General features: G+C 40.6%; 1 protein-coding gene across 1 annotated transcript; it reads right to left on the bottom strand.

Moving 5' to 3' along the window:
• Positions 1-13,633: 13,633 nt before the first annotated feature.
• On the bottom strand, positions 13,634-22,720 carry LOC114785189 (uncharacterized). The gene is made up of 14 exons (XM_028971042.1): positions 22,670-22,720; positions 22,266-22,358; positions 19,544-19,610; positions 18,806-18,921; positions 16,683-16,802; positions 15,939-16,034; positions 15,608-15,750; positions 15,410-15,494; positions 15,089-15,239; positions 14,710-14,903; positions 14,463-14,613; positions 14,153-14,280; positions 14,079-14,117; positions 13,634-13,939 (listed from the first exon to the last, which is right to left on the bottom strand). Exons 3-14 carry the CDS (start codon positions 19,608-19,610, stop codon positions 13,634-13,636), a joined length of 1,596 nt encoding a protein of 531 aa, XP_028826875.1. The 5' UTR covers positions 22,266-22,358; positions 22,670-22,720.
• Positions 22,721-26,173: the final 3,453 nt, after the last annotated feature.

Below are 26,173 nucleotides of genomic sequence, written 5' to 3'. Positions count from 1 at the left end.
TGGTACAGTTTGGTGAAGAACAATGTATTTTCCAGGATGATGAAGCACTATGCCATAATTCTGCCAAACTCCAAGCACTGATTGTGAAGGAATGGGTTGCCACTCTGCCAGGGCAAATTGCAAGTGACTTAAAAAAAGGGCCAACACTGCAATATGCAAATATGAGTCTTTGCATAAACTTGATGTAATTGTCAATTAAAGCCTTTGAAACATATAAAATGCTTGTAATTATACTTCAATACACCACAGAAACAACTGATAAACATTTAAAAACACTGAAGAGGCAAACCTGACACTATTTGTGTCATTCTGAAAACCTTTGGCCACGACTGTATAATTAAAATCAAACCACCATCCCAAACATTGGCTGTATCACTGAAGATTAATTTCAGATCCTAGTTTTCTGATTCTGAGTTAATCATCAGCATTAGATTTTTCTTTTTCCTTTTGAATTGCATTTCACAATAGGCATCTTTCTTAAGATTACAATTATAGTTTGCTTTATATATGATGCACATGCTTGTACTGTTAGCATTTCTTTTACATACATCAGAATTGCAGTAATTGGCCAAGTATGTGAGTGAACACATACAAGGAATTTGATTCCGGTCAAAGGCATCTTTTAAGCATAACAGTATAAACAAACAACAATAAATAATTTTGTCTAAATCTTATTTACAGTAAATACAAAGATTACACTCATGAAGTGCAGTTGCAATGTTGTAGATGTTTAACAGTGTGACAGTTCAGCTGTGATGCCGTGTTATGTCATATTTATGCATTTAGACATTAAGTGCTGAATTAAAGTTAAATGACACATGTAAATATTTATTTATTTTCAGATGGTTAATTACTGTTTGTATTTGTCAAGTACACAGGAAGTCCTGTAGCATAGTCAGGTCCAGATACTTTCTAAGGCTCCAAAAGTGCGGCTGCTCAGCTGTTCCATGGCCAGGTGTGTGTTATTGCCTCATTATTCCATTTACAAGAAGCAGATAAAAGGTCTGGAGTTTATTTCAAGGTATTTGCATTTGGAATCTGTTGCTGTCAACTCAATAGATCCAAAGAGCTGTCACTATTAGTAAAGTAAGCCATCATTAGGCTGAAAAATAAGACTGATATCAGACTGTTAGCAAAAACATTAGGTGTGTCCAGGTGTGGCTCACCAGTGATTTTTTAAGACTATTCCAAACAGCTGAGTTTAGAACATTCTTTAAAAAAAGAATACACCAGTGAGCTCAGCAACAGACCCAGAAGACCACGAGAAACAACTTTTGTGAATGACTAAAGGATTCTTTCCCTGTTGTACAAAAACCCTTTCTCAATAGCTGACTAGATTAGGAACACTTTCCAGGAGGTAGGTGTACTGTCTGTCAAAGTCAACAATCATCAAGTTGGTTGCCAGTTTAAACCCTGATCCGCAAAGATGCCACTGAGGTGCCAATGAGCAAATCACCATCCCCACACACTGCTCCCCAGGCGCCTGTCATGGCTGCCCACTGCTCACTGAGGGTGATGCGTTAAAAGCAGAGGACACAATTCGTTGTGTCACCTTGTCCTGTGCTGCAGTGTTTCACAATGACAATCACTTTCACTTTCAAAGTTCACCACAAGATGTAAACCATTGTTGAGCCTTGAAGACGGAAAGGCTAGATTAGTCCAGATATTTTTTTTTATGAAATAAGACCTTTACAGTTCTGGAATAACATCCTATGGACAGATGAAACTAAAATGTAAACTAAATGAAAGTGAAGTGATTGTGAAGCAGACTAAGAGAAGGAAAAGAAGAGTATGGAGAATGAAAAGGAACCATACCACCTCATCAGCATGGTGTGGGCGTGAATAAGATAAGATGATCCTTTATTAGTCACACAAGTGGCAAATTTAGCATGCATTTCACCTGCTGAAGACAAAATTGAAGGCAAAATACCCCAAGAACAAGCAGGAACAGAAGACAGTTGCAGCAGAGACCTGGTAGAGCATCACCAGAGATGTAATCCAGCAGCTGGTGATGTCTATGCATTCTAGTTGTCAGGCTGTAATTGACCACAAAGGATTTGGAACTAAGTACTAAAAAGAGAAAGTTTGATTTATGATTGTTAATTTGTCAGTTTTTTGTTACTTTTAGTCCCTTAAAAAGTGGAAGGCACATATGCAATCTGTTGTAATTCCTACACCATTCAATTTCGATGTAAATACCCTCAAAACCCTGCAATTCAAGCATATCTTTTTCACAGGGGGTGGCAGTGGCACAGTGGAAGCCTAGCGGGAAAGAAAGTGGACTCATAATCACATGGTTGCAGTTTCAAAATTTATTTTTTGCCCCATGTCAGTTGGTGAATGTATAATGAATTATTTGGTATGTTAAAACAGTGTTCAGGCATATGCTGGACAGTTATTATAGATGTTCCCCAGTCAAACATGTAACAAGTGAATTGTTTAAAAGTATATGTATTTTGTTGCTAAATTACTTTTTTCACAGCCCTGGTTCTCACTGTCTCTTGTGAGACCTGATTACATTGATAATGTGAAATCTAATGTGTTTTCTGCTAATCGCATCTCTGAAGGACCCTCTCTGTGATGTTGTGGTCTATTGTCTATGATGCTAGTGGCTTGACACTAGAGGGCAGGATCTGCCTATCTTCTGCCACACTAGAACCTTTTACACCTTCTGCTCCTTAACAAATGAAAAAAAATGACGAGCCAAGGATGCACTAGAGTAAGACATCAGAGATTGGACAATTGTTTATTGTGAAGTGAGGCAATTCTCTGACTCATACGATGAGTACAGGAAGAGTAGAGAGTTCTGTGAAATTCCTGCATTAAACGCAGGTGGGCCTTCGCATCAAAGCTGTGTTTTACATGATTAATATTTATGAATATACAACATCAATCATTCCATAAATAATCCGGGGTTGAAGTCAAACTGTTTATGTATATTTCACACAGCATGGGGATAAGCGCTTTGTTTTTCTTTCCGCCCCCTCCCTGCAATGGCAATAATGAGGACAACGCACTCATACAGCATTAGTGTCCTTCGCTGTTGTCCAATTATCCTCTCAGTAAAACCAGGGGAGGTGGTGACCCTCTGAGTGAACTCTTCACATTCTGGCTCCTCAATGTGGCATGCTGAGAAAATTCCAGCAAGTTAAAAAAATACATTAATGGGTCTGCTCTCAGGTGTCTGAAGAACAGGGAAAGAGAAGGATTTATTCACACACTCTCGCACACACACACTTAACCTAGGCCAGGTCCTTTTTTTGTGTAAATAACAAACCCATTATCCCAGTTCCCATTCCAACAGATGACCTTTCGCCTCATCAAGGGCTGAGAGGATCGTATTTATTGTTGTGCCATTACGTGCTTCTGTAGACTTTATGCATACAGGTGCCTATTTGTGTCAACAATTGTGTATTTAAACTAATAGTTTCTAGAGGATCATGCAAATATTCCAAAAGATAGCGTCAGTATTATTCAGCCCTCCATCTTTATCTTGCACATTTAAAAAGGGTGTAAGATGGGACATTCTGCAGGACCACGATACTTCTGCACCTTTTGTCTTCTGTCTTTGTTCTCCATGTCTTTGTCAAACGGCATTCCGGCATTTGGCGGCCTTCAAAGGTATGAGATCCCCGCTCTCTTTCTCTTCCCCAGACAGGAGGCATCGGGGGCATGACAAGACAGAAACAACAAATTCTGATTGGTCTGTAGCAACTTCCTGGGTGTCAAATGTATGAAAAGAATTTCTCTTGTGGCCTGTGGACTTCCATCTTCTTTTCCATCGGGAACTGGGCCTTCCAGCTCCTGAGCCTTTTTCTTCTCTCTCTGTTTCTCCTAGCTTTTTCTCTTTCTTTCTGTATCCCTTTCTCCTTTCTCTTATTTTTGGTTCTGTTTGCACACACACAGTATGCATTAATTGACTTCTTTCACAAACTGTAACTAAAAAATACTGTATTAAACCTATATTTATTGAATTGATGACAGGTAAACCTTATTTTTTTCTCTCTGAATGATTTGAATTATTTACGGTTCAGTTTACACAAAAATATTTAATTCCACAAATTACTAAATTTTTTATTTTAAATGATTTTCAGTAATTTCACCTAAAGGATGTCTGCCTTTTTCTTTTCAGCATCAGTGGGAAAAAGGCAATTAAAAGTTTGGCAGTGGCATGATGAATCTGAACAAACATCTGCTAACATGTCGTTCAGAAATACTATTGTACACTGGACTGGAGACTGGAGTGAATATATTCTTTCATTTTGATCTAAACGCTCAGCAGGTGAAAGTTACGTGATGAACTTGAATGCAACAAGAGCTGTCTGAACTGAAGCAGGCCGTGCGTGTGTGTCTCGCAGGATGAGACTAGAGAAGAGAGAGGCTTGTGTAGCTGTTTGCTAGTAAAGCAACGACAATTAGCGAGTAGAACGAACGGTGAAAACATCAATTAAGCAACGTCAGTGTCAGTAGTACTGGACTAACTTAGCCTGAGCTAAATACACAAGACATGGGGATGAGGAATTTTAGTGATTCAAGAAGATGGGAAAACTAATCCGAATAGGCATTTTTTAATAAACCGTGGTTAAACTATCTCACTGAAAAAGCCTGGGTGTTAAAATACCCACATGTCCCAGTCCCACAGACCCATGCCTGCCTTGTCTACACATACCGGCGGTTTTACTGTGCTGCGCATTGCGTACTATTTGCTAGCTCATTTCCGGAAACTCGTGCCCACTCGGCCAACAATAAGCATTCATTGGTTATTGGTCATCACGTGACTGAAGGCATCCTGATGATTTTATTGAACTAGAATAATTTTTAATAGTTAAATGTTATTGTTGAGGGCCTACACATACACTGTAAATAATAAATTTATTAAAAAAATCATTTTAAAAAAGCAGATAAAAAGGGCACTTGGGGCATCAAAGACAAAAGGGGTAGATGCTCAAGCACTCCCCTCCCCCACTGCACGTGCCTGCCTCCCACCTCTATGTGGCATTCTCTCAACTCTAAAAAAAAATGTGTCATCAATAACAACTGATTTGAAACCAATAGACTACTTTCACAGGCTTGTAAAACTTTTTGTGACCAAGAAAGCAATAGAGTACATTACATGTTGTGTTGTCTGAATGCCCTGATAATGGTGGCCATGGTGAACCTACTCAGGTTTGGACAGACTCTTAATCCATGGACAATGACATGGTCAATGAATGTTGTTTGTGTAACCCAGAGAAAAGTTTGGGAATGTTACATGTGTATATATGTTATTATGTTCATTTTATGTTAATAATTATTGCTAAATATTTGTTCAGTATTATTTCTGTTTCCTTTTATTATCTGTGATGTTCTGACCTATCAGCGATGGTGGGAGGGATAAGACGGAAGGAAGTGGAGCGCGCGGGAAAAAAGGAAGGGAGTTTGCGGCAAAACGTGGGAGAAGCAAGGAAGAACAGAGTAATACACTGTGGGAAAAAGAACTGATAAATAACCGGAGATTAGCGGTATGTTAGTCTGGACGATTGTATCAGTTAGACACTAAGGTTTACAGTATCTCAGTGAGAGGTGCGTTGTAATATTCGCTGGTGTCTGAAGTCTCCGGCGATTAGCTTAGCCTCTTAGCTCCGTGCTCGGACACGGGCCTGGCGTACGAATTCGCCGTCCATCGGCAGGGTGAACGGGCGAGCGCACAGGGAGAGGAGAGGACGAGCACACGCGTGTCGGCGCACCCAGATAGCAGTCTGCGCTACCGGCAACGCGCAGGCTTCCTCTGGCTACGTTGGAGCACCGCATTGTTTCCAGGGTCATCCCGTCATCCCGAGGAGCACCGAAGCTCACGATTTACCTGGAGGTCAGGAGTTACAGTGACTGCAATACCGAAGCACGCCATATTGTGCTGGGAGCCGTAAGTGATAAGACTGAAGCACCTCGACATTTTGTTGCACACAGGCCTGCACCGTGGGGGTTATATTTTTTTTCACTTGCCGGCTTTAGTTTAAGTTATTTAATTGGTTTACTGTTTGAAAGTGTATTTTATGTGTGTTGTGTAATTTCTTTTGAGTTCCTTGTTTAATTATATAAAGGAAAGAAATACATATTTTGTACATGTTATTATCTGTGTGTTGTTTATACCCATTTATATAATTCATTTTGGAATTCCACTAGTTATATTTAAAGATTAAGACATATGAGTAAAGGATCACTTTTAGTGATATGAACCCAGAGCCCAGCTCTCATAGTCGTGGGGTAAAAGGGCTACATAAATTGGAGGCACCGCTGGGATTGCTAGTGGGTTCCCAGAAGTAATTTTTTTCTGTTACACTCAGCACACGGCTAAGCAACTTATTGACCAGTATGGCAAGCCATAGTGATCTAGAATTAGAACTTAAAGGCTGGTGCCGAGGTGAGGCGTTAGAGGAAACGCATGCATTTATGGTAGTTATGCCGGAGGAAAATGACATTTCATTAATTGAAGAGACTCTACAAACAGTGAAGAGTTTCGGACGTGTACGTGTTCGTGGGCGAACTTTTAACATGCGCCTGAACTGCTTTTTGGCTTTGTGCGAATGTAAAGAAGAAGTGAAAGCCGAACACGTTCCTCCAAAGGTCTTTCCAGGTGACACGGAAGAAGCCTGGACTATAGTCATTGTGCATCAGGCTAAAGAGAAAGAAGCACAAAGTTTTAGCCAGAAGCTCACGGGACTCCTACAAACTGAAGGTAGGACAATGGAAGATTTGCGAACATTGTTCGTTGAAAAAGAGGGACTCCCTGGCTCAACAGAAGCCATTCTTCAAGCTGTGGGCGTTTTGCTGGATAAGGCCTCGAAACCTACCAGTGAATATGGAAGCTATCGTCGTCTACGGATGTTTTCCGGAACACTACCAACTCCAGCTGGTGAAGAGCAGTTTGACCACTGGCTGGAACAAGCACGGCTAATGGTGGAAGAGTGTGACTGGCCTCGTAAAGAGAAAAGGCGAAGATTGATGGAAAGTTTGAGGGGTCCAGCACTGGAAATAGTTAAAGCAGCACGAGCAGGTGATCCAGAGATAAGCCCAGAAGACTGCATAGAAGCGCTGGAGCATGCTTTCGGTAGTGCAGAGTCAGGGGAAGACCTTTATGTTGCTTTTCGATTGTTACAGCAACAACCGGGAGAAAAACTATCTGACTTCCTTAGACGTCTGGAACAGCTACTGGATAGGCTCGTACAGAGAGGTGGGCTTCCCCCAAACTGTGCTGATAGAGCACGGCTGGATCAGATACTGCGAGGTGCAATTGTTTCTGATCTGATGCTGGTTAATCTTCGTTTAAGAGAGCGAAAAGCAGCACCTCCAACTTTTCTCCAGCTGTTGAAAGAGATACGGGCCGAAGAAGAATTTGAAGCTTCAAGGAAGAAGATCAGCTCTGTTGTACCTATGTAAAACAAGACATGGAGGTAAAACAGACTGAATTTCAAAACCTAAAGTCTGAAATAAAGGAACTGAAGTCCCTGCTCACTGCAGCAGTGTCCCAGACAGCTTCTGTTGCTACAGAGAGTGTTATGAAACCTCCATCAAATGTGTTGCCTAGGGGGCGTTGTCCTGACAGTGAGTGTAGAGCTTCAAGCAAGCAGCTGAAGCGTCTTCAACATAAAGTCACAATGAATGTGACTGAACCCCAAGGAATTCTGGTAGCCACGCAGGCTGTCGAATCTGTTGCCAGAGGTAGTGGGGATCCATCAGCGTGTGACTGTCCTTGCACTCATATGTCCTAGCCCCCGGAATGATGATCAAACATCAGTAATTGTGGGTACTAATGCAAGCCATGTCCGACGGCTGGTGCAGCAGTGCAAGGAAAATGGAATTGATGTGACACAGACACTGGGCCTTCATGTCAATGTCAATGGTGACACACATCCAAGTTGTAAGGCGGATGAGTCTTCGCACGACGAAGTTGGTCAGGTGCGATGGCAAGGTCCAGGGCCTTTAGTTTTACCACCAGGTGGTGAGACACCAGTTGCATGCAAAGTCAAGCTGAAGCCTTCCATTGGACAGGAGATCCTAATGATTGACTCATGCCCAGTAACTGTTCTGCCTGCTGGAGTTTTTCTTCACCCAATGGTAGTACCCCATGAAGCTTTAGACATCAACAGCTTCCGGGTGTTAATCAGGAACGAATGCTCAAGAGAAACCTCGATACCAGTGGGGACAGTGATTGGATGTATGTATTATGTGGACTCCGTGACCAGTATCCCACCCAAAGACACAGTTCCATCAGAGTTCGATGTAAACATGATTGATTTTGGAGACTCACCAATCTCAGAGCAGTGGAAAAATAGACTCCGCACAAAATTGGCTGAGAAATCCCATGTCTTTTCAGTCCATGATTGGGATGTTGGTTTGGCCAGGGGGGTTGAACACAAAATTCGCCTGTCTGACCCTCGACCTTTCAGAGAGCGATCTCGTCGTCTGGCTCCTGCTGACATTGAGGATGTGAGGCAACACCTACAAGAACTGCTGCAGGCGGGAATCATTACTGAGTCTCGAAGCCCTTATGCTTCACCAATAGTAGTGGTTAGAAAGAAGAATGGAGCTGTTAGAATGTGCATAGATTACAGACTATTAAATAGCCGGACTATTCCAGATCAGTACACCACACCCTGTATTGAAGATGCACTTAATGCCTTATCAGGGAGTCAGTGGTTTTCGGTGCTTGATTTGCGTAGTGGATACTACCAAATTGCTATGTCTGAAGAAGACAAGGAGAAAACAGCCTTCATTTGCCCATTGGGGTTCTTCCAATTCGAACGGATGCCTCAGGGAATTACCGGAGCTCCATCGACCTTTCAGAGGTTAATGGAGAAAGCTGTTGGAGATATGAACCTCCTGCAGGTCTTGGTTTACTTAGACGATCTGATTGTCTTTGGAAAAACCCTAGAGGAACATGAAACCAGGCTTCTCAAGGTTCTGGATCGCCTTGGGGAAGTTGGGTTGAAGCTTTCTATGGATAAATGTCAGATCTGCCTACCAAAGGTGAAGTACCTTGGACATATTGTGTCTGCAGATGGTGTCGCTCCAGATCCAGGAAAGATTGAGGCAGTGACTAGATGGCCAAAACCAACCAATCTTAAGACTTTACAATCTTTTCTTGGATTTTGTGGTTATTATCGCAGGTTTATTGCCAATTATGCCGCAATTGTGAGACCTCTGACTGAGCTCACAAAGGGTTATGCGCCCACGCAAAAGAGTAGACGAGTCACGCAAGGTGCAGAGAAAGTCTATTGGAAAGTGGCAGAACCTTTTGGGGAAAGATGGGATCAGTCATGCACAGATGCTTTTGAGCAGATTGTTCACTGCCTAACTCATGCCCCTGTTCTGGCCTTTGCAGACCCTGAAAAACCCTATGTCCTGCATGTAGACGCTAGCCTAAAAGGTCTAGGTGCAGTGTTGTACCAAGAGCATCTAGAGGGGTTAAGACCAGTTGCATTTGCAAGCCGAAAATTGAGCCCTTCTGAACGAAACTACCCTGTACATCAACTGGAGTTCCTGTCTCTTAAATGGGCAGTGGTTGACAAGTTTCATGAATATTTGTATGGCGCAAGATTCACTGTACGTACGGATAACAACCCCCTTACTTATGTGTTGTCTACTGCAAAGCTCAGTGCGGTTGGGCATAGGTGGTTGGCTGCCTTATCAACCTATGAGTTCGACATTCAGTATCGGCCTGGCCGTCACAACATTGATGCTGACCTGTTGTCCAGGAATATGACAGAGACAGGAGAATGGGTGACTCTACCACAGTCTGGGGTAAGAACTATCTGTCAGCAGGTGGGTGTCCCCGAGGCCCCTGACACATCATCCTGTTGGGTGGGCCAATTGGGAGCGTCCCCTGAATGTATTCCTGACTTCTATGCATTCCCAACACACATGAGAATGAGATCATTGGAATTTATGTCCACACAAACTCTCAAAAAGGCTCAGGAAGATGATGAGATTATCAGACCAGCATTACAAGCTATCAAACAGGGTCATTGGACGGAAGATAAGAACCTTTCAATGGAGCTGTCACGACTGAAAAAAAGAGACTGGGAAGTTGTGCATAAAAGAGGGAATACTATATAGAGTAACCAAAAAGCCATCCGGAGAAGTGGTCAATCAGCTTGTGCTGCCGAAAGAGTTCCGGGAAATGGTAATGAGAGCAATGCATGATGATCTTGGACATCTGGGACAAGAAAGAACCATTGACTTGATTAGGAGCCGATTCTTTTGGCCTAAAATGTCAGTAGATGTTGAAGAATACATAAAGAATTGTGGAGAATGCATCACCCACAAGACCCCTCAACTGAGAGCAGCTTCATTGCATCAAATTGTGACTCATGGACCTATGGAGCTTGTGTGCATGGATTTTCTTTCCATGGAACCTGATTCAAAAGGTATCAGCAATGTACTAGTGGTCACAGACCATTTTACACGTTATGCTCAGGCTTATCCGACAAAAAGCCAAAAGTCCCATGTTGTAGCCAAGGTCCTTATGGAGAAGTTTTTTGTGCATTATGGATTGCCGGCGAGGATTCATTCCGATCAAGGAAGAGATTTCGAGAGCAGGCTGATCAGGGACCTGTTGACCTTAATGGGTATTCGCAAGTCACGAACGACCCCATACCACCCACAAGGAGACCCTCAACCAGAGCGGTTTAATCGCACACTACTTTCCATGCTGGGTACCCTTGGTCATGAGAAGAAACGCACTTGGAGTCAGCATGTGGGCTATTTAGTTCATGCTTACAACAGTACCAAGAGCGATGCCACAGGGTTTTCACCCTATTGCCTGATGTTCGGCAGAGAGGCCAGACTTCCTGTTGACCTGTGTTTCGGAACATCTCCAGACGGGGTGAGGGATGCCTGTCATTTGCAGTATGTCTCAAAGCTGAAGGAAGACTTGAAGCAAGCATATAAACTAGCTTCTGACGCAGCTAATAAAAGACATCAAAGAAACAAGAGACTGTATGATCAGCGAGTTACTTTCCAGTCCATAGAGATCGGGGACAGGGTGTTACTTCGGAACTTAGGACTGAGAGGTAAACACAAACTAGAGAGTAGGTGGAGTCCTGATCCGTATGTTGTGGTGGGAAAGATGCCTAATATACCAGTGTTTAAGATCAAGCGAGAAGATGGAACACGTGGTATCAAGACAATCCACAGGGATCATCTGCTTCCCATTGGACAGCTGGTGAGAATACCATCAACCAGCATAGTTGATAATTCACTTTCCAGACCAAGGACCAGAAGAAAGAGTCATAGAAACGGGACAGAAACGAGAACCGAGCCTCAGGAAGATCAGGATTTTTCTGACACATCTTCTGACTTAGAGTATTTTGTAACTCGTCATGCCACTCGTGAAAAGAACGTGCCTAGAATCAGGAATGCCACTGAAACACTGGGAGATATGGAAGATGAAGATGACTCTCCTTTAATTCAAGATACCAGTCAGGTTGATGGGACTACTACATCTGAGAGTGAGATGGAAGATTGCCGAAGGACTGAAGAGGAGACTAGTGTAGTTTTAGAACAGAACGTGGATCCTGAATTGGAATCTGAACCAGAACTGCTCACTGATTCTCATAGTGATATGCAGAACACTAGATCAGAATGCAGGCCAAAACGAGCTGTGAAGCCTGTAGTTAGACTCACCTATGATGGGCCTGGTAGATCTAGAGATCAGCCTCTGACTATTGTACACAGGGGTATTGTCATTAAAATTGGCCAACGTTGAAGATAGCAATGCTTAGTACACCCATGCCTTAGTATTGTATGAGGACATACAAACTTTTAGAAGGGGGAGGGTGTAACCCAGAGAAAAGTTTGGGAATGTTACATGTGTATATATGTTATTATGTTCATTTTATGTTAATAATTATTGCTAAATATTTGTTCAGTATTATTTCTGTTTCCTTTTATTATCTGTGATGTTCTGACCTATCAGCGATGGTGGGAGGGATAAGACGGAAGGAAGTGGAGCGCGCGGGAAAAAAGGAAGGGAGTTTGCGGCAAAACGTGGGAGAAGCAAGGAAGAACAGAGTAATACACTGTGGGAAAAAGAACTGATAAATAACCGGAGATTAGCGGTATGTTAGTCTGGACGATTGTATCAGTTAGACACTAAGGTTTACAGTATCTCAGTGAGAGGTGCGTTGTAATATTCGCTGGTGTCTGAAGTCTCCGGCGATTAGCTTAGCCTCTTAGCTCCGTGCTCGGACACGGGCCTGGCGTACGAATTCACCGTCCATCGGCAGGGTGAACGGGCGAGCGCACAGGGAGAGGAGAGGACGAGCACACGCGTGTCGGCGCACCCAGATAGCAGTCTGCGCTACCGGCAACGCGCAGGCTTCCTCTGGCTACGTTGGAGCACCGCATTGTTTCCAGGGTCATCCCGTCATCCCGAGGAGCACCGAAGCTCACGATTTACCTGGAGGTCAGGAGTTACAGTGACTGCAATACCGAAGCACGCCATATTGTGCTGGGAGCCGTAAGTGATAAGACTGAAGCACCTCGACATTTTGTTGCACACAGGCCTGCACCGTGGGGGTTATATTTTTTTTCACTTGCCGGCTTTAGTTTAAGTTATTTAATTGGTTTACTGTTTGAAAGTGTATTTTATGTGTGTTGTGTAATTTCTTTTGAGTTCCTTGTTTAATTATATAAAGGATAGAAATACATATTTTGTACATGTTATTATCTGTGTGTTGTTTATACCCATTTATATAATTCATTTTGGAATTCCACTAGTTATATTTAAAGATTAAGACATATGAGTAAAGGATCACTTTTAGTGATATGAACCCAGAGCCCAGCTCTCATAGTCGTGGGGTAAAAGGGCTACATTTGCATCTAGTCCGTAATGATGTGAGGATGGTGCGATGGCCAGCTTTTCTCCCTCCTCTGACTCAGTCCTTTTCCTCTGACTCTGCCTTCATCCATTGTGTTTGTTTGGAATAGTGGGCTACTACCAACAAACTTGCCTACACTCTAAAAACTGCTGGGTTAAAAACAACCCAATTTGGGTTATTTTGGTAACCCAGCGCTGGGTCAAAAAGGGACCAACCCAACGCTGGGTTATTTTGACCCAACAAGTTGGGTTACACGTTTAACCCAGCATGCTGGGTTGTGATTATTAACCCAACTATTAGTTAAAAATGACTACGCTGCTGGGTTGAATGGAACCCAAAATGGGTCAGAAATTTAATATAGAAACTTGTGATTAAAATTACTAAAATAAAAACAATTTTACAGCAATACATACTTCAGTAATGGAATTTTATTCATGACAATACACGTAACAATGTGAATTAAGGACAATTAATCAGAATTAATTAACATTAGAAAAACGATTTGATATGTAAATGTAATATAATGCATAAACATCAATAGATAATAAAATTAGTGCAAACATGTAACTTCAGTTAAAATAGAAAAACATTTCATAACTTTAACAATCATGTGCAAACATCAGTAAAAGTTATTTGTAAGAAACATACAAAAATATAACATATGAAAAAGAACACACAAAATGTATTTAAAATATGAAAACATTTCATAACATGCACAAACATTTATATACATTAGCATCAACATTCCATGTGAGAGAAATCAATCAATGGGATTACTGTTTGTCCGCAAAAATTAATGCTCGCAGGACTCTTATTGATGGTGTCTCCTCCCCAGGAAGTCCATACACCACAGTTTGTAGAAACTGCCACACCTGGGAACACTGCTTGGGGTAGTTCACATCAAAGACGTAGAATGCTTTAAAGCAAATGTCCACTGCAGCAAGCAATGTCCTTTGCTCAAGTGCTGTGTCATTTATTATAGCAAAGGCTTGAAAGCAGTGGTAGTCTCCAAGCATGAGAACATAAGGAAATTCAATGGACTCTTTTGAACGAAGATACTCAGCCATATTGGTCCCAATCTGAAAAAAGGAATAAATAAAAATTTAATGGTAAAGATTTGTTAAGAACTCAACAGAGTAAAAGTTAAATATCTTTACAGTTACCTTTAGAACACCTAAAAAAAAACTTTAGGAGCATTAAAGACACAACAAGACACACCATAACACACCAAGCTACCAGCCAGTGTTGGCATATTGTGAATCATGTAGTTTTATCAGTAGGTGTTAACTTACTGGCTGTATGTCTATGAAGGCTTTCCTGGTTTCAAGGAGAGTTGGTTTGAACATTTTTCTTCCAATTTTGTACACATGCGTTGGAAGGATTACAGGAAGGACTTGAATGGCGATGTCACTCTGTGTCTCTTTAAAATAAAAATAAATCACATTAATTTATCACAAAATTGTGTTACAAAATACAACACTGAAAAAGAAAATGGAAATTGTCCTTACTAACAGTCATTTTTATATAAAGAGACAATATTATCCTTTTGGGGATTAATGGGAAAGTAATTCATTTTGTAACACTGTGCTTAATACCCATTACCTGCTGACATTGTTTCTATGTCGTGAAGTAGATTAAGAGCTTGTTTTTGTTTGCTGGCAAACAGTAGAATCTTTTCCTTAAACACAGATACCCAATTTTCTGTGAGGTTTGAAGCACAGTCTGGATTCAAAATTAAAAAATCCTGGGATATCTAAAAAGCAGAGAACAAAGACAAACATGGCAAAAGTTGTAAAACAAAAAAAGAACATATAGAGTCAATGATTTTAAATTTTAAAATTTTACCCACCATGCCCGGAGTGTCGAGGAGACGTGGATACTCCTTGGCTATTTCCATTATAGTCTTGGATCCATCGTTACGAATCCATTTGGCCCTTTGGATTGCTGTCTCTTTCATGTACTGCTCGACCTGACTTGCTGGCCAGATATTATTTCTGAGCCACTCTATCATTTGAGTCACTCTTTCCGAGTCCACATTTGACTCTGTTGTGAGAAGAACCATACATCACAAACATGCAGCAATTAATGTTGGCAAATAGAGGTCGTATTCATACCAAACATTTACATCTTTAAAAGGGGTCATCGAATGCCCGTTTTTCACTCTTTAGGGTCTTGGATTTGATCAAACTTAAAACGATACCAAACCCTACACAGATGTACCCACATACCTGGCAAAGTAAAATTACTGCTGTCTCTTGGGTTGTCTGAAGAAACTGGTTTTTGTCTTCCTCTTCGGATCTTTTTGCGCACGTTCCGAAGACGCTCTTCAAGGAAGCCTGTGGCAGGTCTGTGAAATCTACCTGGACTGAACCATGCCTCCTTGTGTTAAAAAAATACAAAAACAGAATTAGAAAATACAACATTGGCTCAAGATCCAAGATGTTGATGTCTTTCTTTCTTCAGTCGATTATCAATTAGTAATCAGATTGTGAGATACAGAAAAAAATATTCAGAAAAATTAAATCCTTGTCTTAGGACACTGTACTCACATAGCCTTTACCCTGGCAATCCTTAAGGCATGGAAATTGTTCAACTACTGATGAAGCCAGGGTGACTTTTGTTGCTCCACTTGGACTAAAAGAAAAATTATTTAGATTTTTAACAATACTACATACATACACATTAACGCATTTAATATCTCAAATGATATTTTTGTCATTAAATCCATTACTTAAATTTGTACTTACTTTTCTCCAAAGCGCTCAATTAGATGCGACACCAAGATACGAACCATCGCTTGTCTTTCTTTAAGCGAAATGCAGTTCCTTTTTTCAATGGCATCCACAATACTGCTGCCACAGGATGTTGCTGCAAGGATGTCTCTTACATTCTAAATAAATAAAAATAGCGAACACAATATTGCAGTATAGCTTGTCAGTGAACTACGGCTCGTTAAATGCTGCTCTCTCTCACAGCATGTGATCAGCTTTACTGACAAGATGCCCATGATAATTGCATTTGATTATGTACACTGACCATACACACACACACACAATCTATCTCAGACTTGGACCTTACAAATGCTGCTGCTTGCTCCCCCCTTCTTCTGTGCTCAGGACCCTGTTGCTGCTCCCTAGGTCCTGTTGTTGTAGTTGCAGGCTCTTTGATGGATTCCTTTAATAAATAAAACTGAATAATAATTCACATGTCTGCATTTTTAACAGGACATTTAATTTGAACTAAGCTATTACTTTCAGTAAAACTTACATGTATTGCGATGTCCCCATGATGACTTGAAATTTGTTGATATTTGTATAATTTTGTTTAAATGTGCATGAGGTAGTATTTAGTAGTAGGTGTACACAAGCATGGACTACTGCTGTTTTTGATCACATGCTACCACAACCCCGTCCATCCGTCCCCAAACATCTCCAATAACCCCCCTCTCGCCCCCTCCTAAAATAGCCTATATCGCAGCGAGATGTAATGGTGGTTCTCATTGTCCTTTAAGGACATCACAACTTGTAGAGGGTGGTGATCTTCAAGAGAGTGAATATCCACCAAATCAAGCACAGAAGAAGGAGACACAGAGAATGCAAAATAATGCCTGTCAAATCCAATAGTGTCCCATTTTTTCACAATGAATTTGACTTTGGAGTCAAAGACCACAACATTCCTAATGGTTGCAAACTGGGGCTCACCATCAGCAGAGTGAGATACAAAAAGTGTCATTCCTGGCCTATAGGTTGCTCCCTTGTATTTAATCCAAGATGGCAAATAGACATCTGAGAACAATGGGATTCCTTCAAAACCACATTTCACTTTCTCAAAATCGTCTATAGACGCCAGGAGTGTGGTGTATCCTGGACCAACTTCAAAGTCAAATGAGAACATCTTCTCAGACAGCAAGGTGTAGCACAACATCATCTGATGTCGGAAAGCCTGTGTTTTACAAATGTTCCGAAAATTGCAGGTTATATGACTTAGTCTTTTGAAAAAACCATGTTTTGCCTCAAAACGCATGGACCAGAACCGAACCAAAGGTCCAAGTCTCCTGATGGCCCCAGGATAGTGAAGCATGAAGTGGTGCTTTGGCTTCAAATGCCTGTCTGGATAAAGCTCCAAAAACAGACTATGGTGTTCCTCAATCAGATGCTGCAAAAATATAACTGCCTCTGCAGTCAAGGCTGGAGAGAAAATCAGCTCCATACAGCTAAGTAATGAAAGCAGTAGTTCCCAGTATTTCTCACCTTCTGGAATCAAATCCCCTATCATAAGAGGGAGCAACCTTAGAAGGCACCACGTCTGTGCTGCTGTTTGCCTCATGGCCCCATCAGGGTTTTTAAGATCCTGAGGTTTGATAACAGATGGCTTATTGTGACTATCAGAAAAACCATAATCAAAGCTTGTAAGTCTATTATTCAGCTGATCAAGTGTCAAGAGTTTTTGTTCAATCAGAGAATTAAGAACAAGCTTGATTTCGTAACCTCCGACCCCTTCCAGAATGTCGTGCATGACATCAGGAGTTACATTGTCAGTTACATGGTAGAACTGAAGTTTATTGAGTGAACACTCTCTTTTAATGCCAGTTTCAGTTGGGTTATTCTGAAGTAGATCAGAGTGGTAGTTAATCCTGTTGCGCATGACTGACAGGTCTTCAACTGTCTGTTCTCTCAAAACCTCTCTTTGAACCCGACACCATCGACACACAGTTTTCCCTGAGAAACTTTCTGTGTAGCCTAGGATGGAATTAAGACCCAGGTTATCCCCACAAACCTGTGCAACGCCTGCTTTAATAGTGCCCTTGAAATGTTTTGTGTGAACCTGAACTCCTTCCAATTCTAGATCCTTAATCTCAGACACAATTGGATCTAAAACAGAATTTATTCCATAAGTTTTTATGTCATCCGTCTTGTACACTGCCAACAAGAAGTGAGAGTTTAGGTTGGATAGATACTCAGGTCGCAAGCATTTAAGTGTAAAATAAACAAAGCCTAGCTTGTGAACTGAGGTTTTAGATCCAAGTGGATTTACCATCTCGCATTCATCGTTGTACAGTACAAGAGGAATGGACAACTCTTTGGAAAAGAGTTCACTAGCTTTAAAGATTGTGCCATCTCTAAAATCTTCAAGAGCAGTGCTTTCTTGATTTTGCCATTCAAAGATCTTGTCCATTGTTCCTGGACTTTCTAAAACCAGCTTTAGCAAAGGCCTTAAAGGAATTAGCTGAAATGTATCTCGGACTGCCACTTGTTTTACTGTCCCCATCAACGTGTCTCTCTTTTGAGTATATGAGACACCAGGGAAAGGCACTTCTTTTGGATGCAAGAAGAATCCAGTTTGAGTAAAATATTGCATTTGCTTGTACTCTGACTCAAAGCCCCGAAATGGATGCGCTGCAAATGCAAAATGTTCTAAAAAATTCTGGCTCTCAGGACTATCGATGTGGCCTATCTCTCTTAAAAAAGAGGCAGTTTTTCTTTGTAGAGATTCAATAACATCACTGACAAGGCTAGATGTGTGTTCTACCACACAATTAACAGCACTCAGTGTCTGGGAGGAATTTGACTTTAATTTTGCTAAAAACAATGCTACTTTGTCTCTTATATTTTCCTCCTCAAACTCATCACATTGTTCTTCAGAAATTTCATCACATTCCTCATCACTCTGTTCAACAGTTTCTAAAACTGAATTTGATGAATAGTTCTCAGGCTCAACCAAAGGGGCTTCCTCCATTTCATTAGCATGCTTCAGTAGGTGTCTTCTAAATGATCTAATAATACTGAACGTGCGATTACATCCAGTTTGAGCACACTGAAAGTATGTTGATGTAGAATATACATGATGTACAACTTTCAAATGTGAAAAAAATTCTCTATCAGATCCCAAAGACCTTTTGCATTTAAAGCAAATGTACCCCATGCTGTCTACACCTAATAACTTACATCAAGCACATTCTTGAGGTACTTCTTGAATTTTAAACGAAGTCCAATAATAGGGATAAGAGAAGTCAGTGTGACATCATCTAAAAGAAGGAGGGATTCTTGATCGATCTTCTCAGCTGTAAGTAAAAAAATATGCAGAACACAACAGCTTGTTAACAGCTGGCAGGATATCCAAATGCTATCATCGACCTCAAATAATATATGGCTTATCATCTGAAATATAGTGGCAACTTTACATGGCTGCTCAATCTAATGCTAATGTAGAAATATGTGCACTGTGGAAATGTCTGTGCAGAGTGTGGAAAATGAACAGTAGCACAGTAGTCACAGCATGACAGATGGAGGCACCTGTGTGGTCACTTGCTCTTAAAATACTCTTATACATTTAGATAAGAGTAATACACCTTTTGAATATGTAAAGACACTACATGTCTCAGTGTGCACTCACAATAACAACAAAACACTGCAATTTTGTTAAATTATGAAAGTAACAGGATGTGCTTTCTGTGGTCTCGGTCTCTATGAACTGTACTGATGCGGTACTCCGAAACTGTTTCGCCTTATAAAACAGGCAATGTGGGCAATTATAGACTAATTATTATGATTTAAATGGTTTATTAATAAATGTGCAATTATCTGACTAATGCGTCAAACGAACATCACAAGTCATCCAGACAAATCTTTAGACAAGGACAGCCCTAATGATTACAATGAACAGAGTAAAATATTACAACATACCTTCAAATGTGGGAATTAACACTTCAAGATTCCATTCACTTAGTTTAGCTTTCACGTATTCATCCATCTGAAATAGAATAACAAATAAAATACATTTTAGCGTTATGATCTAATTTAATTGTACATCCCAAATTATAAAGAGTGGCAAGGCAAAATTAGCAGTCTGACATGAACCTAGTTACCCTTTATAGAACTAGCAGAACTATGTGTGAGTGTATGTATATATCCAGAAACTTAACTGTATTAAATAAAACTGCCATTAAACCACTGTAAACCATTGTAATCTTTAAACAAAATACATACAGCAACGTATTTATCTTCCTCCATTACAAACTCATGAAATGTCTGCAAAAAGTTGTACAACACTTATAACCAGGATTAACTTTTTTTTTTTTTTACATATGAAATGGCAACAGTGTTATTAACCATCTAAAATACAACATTAAGCTAAAAAACCCCTTTCATAGCGTATATGCAAAATAAAGCATACCGATCTCCGTTCTCCTCTCCTTCCCCTCAGAATTTTCCCGCCCGTCTCCTACCCCCGCAGCTTTCTCTCAGAAACTTTTCTTTCGTTCCTTAATAAAAAAATTTTTGCCCTTCATAAACTTTTTTTTTCGCCCTTCATAAACTTTTTTTCGCCTTTCAGAAACCTTTTTCGCCCCTCAGAAACCTTTTTTTTTCGCCACTAATGACGGTGCAAAAAAAATGGCGGCTTCTCTCGCTGATGTTCCTGAAAGTTGACGTGACGTGCGTGCTCTCTTTCACGTCCGCGTTCCCAACCCAGCACCGCTGGGTTAAAGATAAAGGCCGATTTTCAACCCAAATTGGGTTAAATCGACCCAACAGCAGTCTCAACCCAGCGTTTGGGTTGAAAAAACAACCCAGCGTTTTTTAGAGTGTATGAACCAGAAGACCCAGGTTCAAATCCCACTTGAGCAAGACACTTAACCCTAAATTGCTCCAGGGGGGGGACTGTCCCTATAACTACTGATTGTAAGTCGCTCTGGATGTAGTGAACCTTCAGCAAACTGTGCACTCTGAACCTGCTTTTATACATGTGGTCACAGCATTAGCAACAAGTGTCTTCAATTTTGAGTCGTTGTGTGTAATGAATGACGCCAGTGTCTTCATTGTGTTCAAAAATTGCTGACTGTGGCAAGCACTTTGCATCACATGAGCTTTCATTTGAAAATATGAGCAGAGTTCTTTTGCAACTTGTGCTTTAGCAAAGAAAAATGTGTTTAGATTTATGAGAAAGGAGCATTGTGTTTTGTGAATTGTGTCCTCATGTGAAATGTGTTTTTGATATTGGAAAATGATAGATTTAGTAAATGTGTTTAGAAAACTGGTCATTTGGTTTAGATGATTGGCTTTTGTGTTTTAGCATTTGAGAAAAGCTGTAAGTAATTGGTTTTCATTGCCCTGAAAGTAATAGTTACTTTAACTAAGATGAACAAATTTGTTGTTGTGAGTATAGTAAACAAGCTTATGCAAGTTCACACAAGTATTGGTTTTTACAGTGCTTGTGAAGTCTATCAGGACCGGTGATCATTACTCTTTATATTTCAGCTAAAGTCTAACGTCTCGGTCAGTCTGTAAGGTTGCTTAACTGCTGTAGCGTTACATTCTGGTTTTCCTTTGTGTTCCTGGCCCTCGTGCCATTTATTCAGTTACAGTAACACTTGCAACATCCCCCTTTTTTACCCATGTCATGGTGCCTGCTCCTTTATTCATATCATGACACAGCCTTAAAAATTAAAACCTGCTTGGTGTCCAAAGCCACTGCCTGGAACAATTGATTTATTTTTAGTTTTTTGGCTCAGCAGCATGATTGCTAATTGTCCTTATCAGAATCCTGACCTGTTAAATGCTCAACGTCTTTACCAACATTCTGGCAAAAGCCACTGACATTTAGTTGATGTAATTAATGCAAACATGGTGAGGAGGGGTTCTGAGCGAGTGTGGAGAGAAGGTGGAGATCAGCCAACACAGAGCGAGAGCTCACCATCTGTCACATACCTAGAGACTAGGTTGCTTCTTCTGGTGTGTGCTGATGGAGCAGACCCCTGCTTCCTCTTAGGAGGAGTTCAGTCTAAACTAATAAAGATTCAACAGAACAAGGAGCTGATAAAAATAACTTGGGCAATTGACTTGACCAAGAATGCTGAATAAGGGAGAAATGTAAACTGAAATGTGTCCATATTTAATTGATTACGGAATCATGCCCATACCAAAGATGGACATAGAAATTAATCAATGATCTACATTATAACAATTTATTTATTAATGAGAACAATTTGTTGGTTAAGTTTTTACCTGGCTGTATCTAAAGTGGAGATAAAAGGTCTGTTTACATCTGGTCTTCTGTTTGATAAGAATGATGATTCCACATCAAATTTGAATTTGAGAGGGTATGATACCATGTGTTTTAAAAAATGCGCATAGACACATTGAAACGACATCTTTTTCAGGTCATCATTGCACGTCAGCTGCACAAGTAGAAAAAGAAAAGTGATTGGAAATTTGAAGGAAATCTGCAGTCATACACCAAGTCCCCATATTTGTAAGCCTAAAAAGGTTGCATTTGCATCCACGACCAATAGTAGATAAATACAAAACCATCCCTGCAAAGTCTACAGAAGAGGAAATAAAATTATTTAAGTTTGGCAACATGAAATATAGGCTTTCTTCCCTTAGCCAACATGAAATATAGGCTTACCTTGTAATGCTGTGTAAATCTTTGTGTTCTTCAAAGGTTTTTCCCCCCTTCCCCTTCATATTGAATTTTGCCCTCAGTGTATTAGTGAAGTGCCTTAAAAACATCAATGTGAATGACAAATGTAATAGCATCAATCAAAATAAAGACTTTCTGACGTGTGACAATTGATGGTGAAACAATAAGCCACTACTATATTTGAAAGCATATTGTGTGGTCAGAGAGAACAGTAATCAAAGAGTTTTAAGTCTTTCTCTCTCTCTTAGTGTCCTGTTATCTCACACTGCCAATAAAGCAACACTTTTTCACGTGACCTCAGAACCTGGTCCATATATAATCAAGTCTCAGCCAGCTATCTGGCATTAAGTGATTGTTTGTCATCCCGACAGAGACTCGGCTCTTCTCACCTCGCCAATTCAAGTAAGCGCGATCCTTTTACCCCTTTAACCCGTTTTGTCAGGATCCGGTCTGGTAGGGGTTACTCCGGGCACAGAGTTGGACTGGAGTTTCATGTTCGTCCTGTACTATTATGTTTCCTGATTGTTTTCACTGATGTCTGATTGTATAAAGCTGCCCTGTTTTTGTCTGTTCACCATCGGGTCATTGTTTGGTGGTGTTTCCCCTGTCATGTGATTGTGTATTAAACCCCTGTCTTGTGACGTCATGTGTATGTATCCTTCTTTCTCACCATGTCCAGCCAGCGTTACACGTTTGTTTTTGTTGTGTGAGCATCAACATGTTGCAGCACAAGATGAGATCCACTCACAGATTAAAACGGTGGAGACTCAACCACCTCTTTGCGCAAACCACAATTGGGTTTCACGTCCCCTCCTACACTCTCACCTCATACGATTGTGACACACTTGCCATCTTAAGGCAATAGGAATGTCCATCTTCTATCTGTCACTGCATCAACACCACAGAAACTTTAATTTAGAAACTATTGAAATACAAACTACAAACAGATTAGAGCAACATTAGAAGATACAAAATAAATCTGAAATTATTGCATTACAACATATAGAGGTGCATTGGTATTAATTACTGGATTTTAAAGTGTTTTGACTCACCCTACCTTGGCCTGTCATAGGTGGATCATTGTGCCAGGATCTGTCATCATATCTGTAGTCATCAGTATTGCTTGCCTAGTCAGTGGCACTCTTAAAAATAAAAACTGATGATGTCATCGACTTGTTTTAAAGGCACAGACATCTATTTTTTCACTGCACCAGGAAACACAGTTTTACTGCTTGTATATGCACAATATACAGGGAGTGCAGAATTATTAGGCAAGTTGTAATTTTGAGGAATAATTTTATTATTGAACAACAACCATGTTCCCAATGAACCCAAAAAACTCATTAATATCAAAGCTGAATGTTTTTGGAAGTAGTTTTTAGTTTGTTTTTATTTTTTAGCTAATTTAGGGGGATATCTGTGTGTGCAGGTGACTATTACTGTGCATAATTATTAGGCAACTTAACAAAAAACAAATATATACCCAGTTTATATTTATTTTTACCAGTGAAAACAATATAACATCTCCACATTCTGACATTCAAAAACAAAACAAAAACAAATCAGCGACCAATATAGCCACCTTTCTTTGCAAGGACACTCAAAAGCCTGCCATCCATGGATTCTGTCAGTGTTTTGATCTGTTCACCATCAACATTGCATGCAGCAGCAACCACAGCCTCCCAGACACTGTTCAGAGAGGTGTACTGTTTTCCCTCCTTGTAAATCTCACATTTGATGATGGACCACAGGTTCTCAATGGGGTTCAGATCAGGTGAACAAGGAGGCCATGTCATTAGTTTTTCTTCTTTTATACCCTTTCTTGCCAGCCACGCTGTGGAGTACTTGGACGTGTGTGAGGGAGCATTGTCCTGCATGAAAATCATGTTTTTCTTGAAGGATGCAGACTTCTTCCTGTACCACTGCTTGAAGAAGGTGTCTTCCAGAAACTGGCAGTAGGACTGGGAGTTGAGCTTGACTCCATCCTCAACCCGAAAAGGCCCCACAAGCTCATCTTTGATGATACCAGCCCAAACCAGTACTCCACCTCCACCTTGCTGGCGTCTGAGTCGGACTGGAGCTCTCTGCCCTTTACCAATCCAGGCACGGGCCCATCCATCTGGCCCATCAAGACTCACTCTCATTTCATCAGTCCATAAAACCTTAGAAAAATCAGTCTTCAAATATTTCTTGGCCCAGTCTTGACGTTTCAGCTTGTGTGTCTTATTCAGTGGTGGTCGTCTTTCAGCTTTTCTTACCTTGGCCATGTCTCTGAGTATTGCACACCTTGTGCTTTTGGGCACTCCAGTGATGTTGCAGCTCTGAAATATGGCCAAACTGGTGGCAAGTGGAATCTTGGCAGCTGCACGCTTGACTTTTCTCAGTTCATGGGCAGTTATTTTGCGCCTTGGTTTTTCCAACACGCTTCTTGCGACCCTGTTGACTATTTTGAATGAAACGCTTGATTGTTCGATGATCACGCTTCAGAAGCTTTGCAATTTTAAGAGTGCTGCATCACTCTGCAAGATATCTCACTATTTTTGACTTTTCTGAGCCTGTCAAGTCCTTCTTTTGACCCATTTTGCCAAAGGAAAGGAAGTTGCCTAATAATGCACACCTGATATAGGGTGTTGATGTCATTAGACCACAGCCCTTCTCATTACAGAGATGCACTTCACCTAATATGCTTAATTGGTAGTAGGCTTTCGAGCCTATACAGCTTGGAGTAAGACAACATGCATGAAGAGGATGATGTGGACAAAATACTAATTTGCCTAATAATTCTGCACTCCCTGTACATATATGGTTACATATGTTTAATCACAAATAATATATTCATTAATTATATTAACAATGTTGATTTGTCATTATGAAAAAATAAACATTATATAAAATGAGTATTAAAAGAAAACACATACACAACAACCTCATTTGGACTAGAATCAACCCTTAACCATAGTTTCTGAGGATGTAAATACTGGACATTTGGAAGATGCACCTTCAGAGGACGTTCAAAGATTACCTGAAAAAGACGTCACTTCAACATGGCAGTGGGATATTCATTAATAATGTCAATTTCTTGCACCTGTGTTAGACTTACCGACTTACAATCAGAGTTACAATCCGTAGTTACAGAGACAGTCCCCCTGGAGCAACTTAGGGTTATGTTGGTAGTAAGTGGGATTTGAACCTGGGTCTTCTGGTTCATAGATGAGTGTGTTACCCACTAGGCTACTACCACCCTAGATGTTCAATTGTATTCAATTCTGGACTCTGGCTGAGCCACTCAATGACAATCTCAGAGATGTCCTGAAGTCACTCATTTGATATCTTGGCAGTGTACTTAAATGTTGTCCTGCTGATGAGCGGTGCCTTTTTTCTCCAAACGTGAAGCCACACAAAAGAGTTCAATCTTTGTTTTATGAAGAGTTCAGGTGGTTTAGAACTTCATTCACTTATTGATGAGGAAGGCCACTGTGCTAATTGGGACCTTCAAATCAGCAGAAATGGTTCTTATAACTATTTCTTGAGACAATCTGTCTAGAAGTCTACAGACAATTCCTTTGACTTCAGGCTTGGTTTGAGCTCTGACATGAACTGTCAACTGTGGGACCTTATAAGAAGATGTGTGTGCATTTTCAAATCATTATGAGGTGTCGTGTGTAGACTTAAATTAATTCAATCCTTTTTGGAATAAGGCTGTAACATAGCAAAATGTGGGAAAAGTGTTGCACTGAAAATTTCTTTTGGGGAGAAATTTTACTTGATCTCCACTACTTATGACTACCGCCCTGTAGCACTTACACCCATAATCATGAAGTGCTTCGAGCTGTTAGTCCTGGCACATCTGAGGGATGTGCCAGGACTAACCGCTCGAAGCTTGTCGAGCACAC

The sequence above is a fragment of the Denticeps clupeoides genome, chromosome 3 (assembly GCF_900700375.1).
Source record: "Denticeps clupeoides chromosome 3, fDenClu1.1, whole genome shotgun sequence".
NCBI lineage: Eukaryota > Metazoa > Chordata > Actinopteri > Clupeiformes > Denticipitidae > Denticeps > Denticeps clupeoides.
This window is presented reverse-complemented; position numbering and strand designations above follow the sequence as displayed.

What these genes read in the sequence shown, in the direction of transcription:
- LOC114785189 (XM_028971042.1), bottom strand. Translation starts at nt 19,610, where the DNA reads ATGGATGAATACGTGAAAGCTAAACTAAGTGAATGGAATCTTGAAGTG. An exon ending in CTATAGACGATTTTGAGAAA is followed by an intron (nt 16,035 to 16,682) that starts GTGAAATGTGGT and finishes TATTTATTAAAG; the next exon opens with GAATCCATCAAAGAGCCTGC. An exon ending in CAGTAATTTTACTTTGCCAG is followed by an intron (nt 14,904 to 15,088) that starts GTATGTGGGTAC and finishes TTCTCACAACAG; the next exon opens with AGTCAAATGTGGACTCGGAA.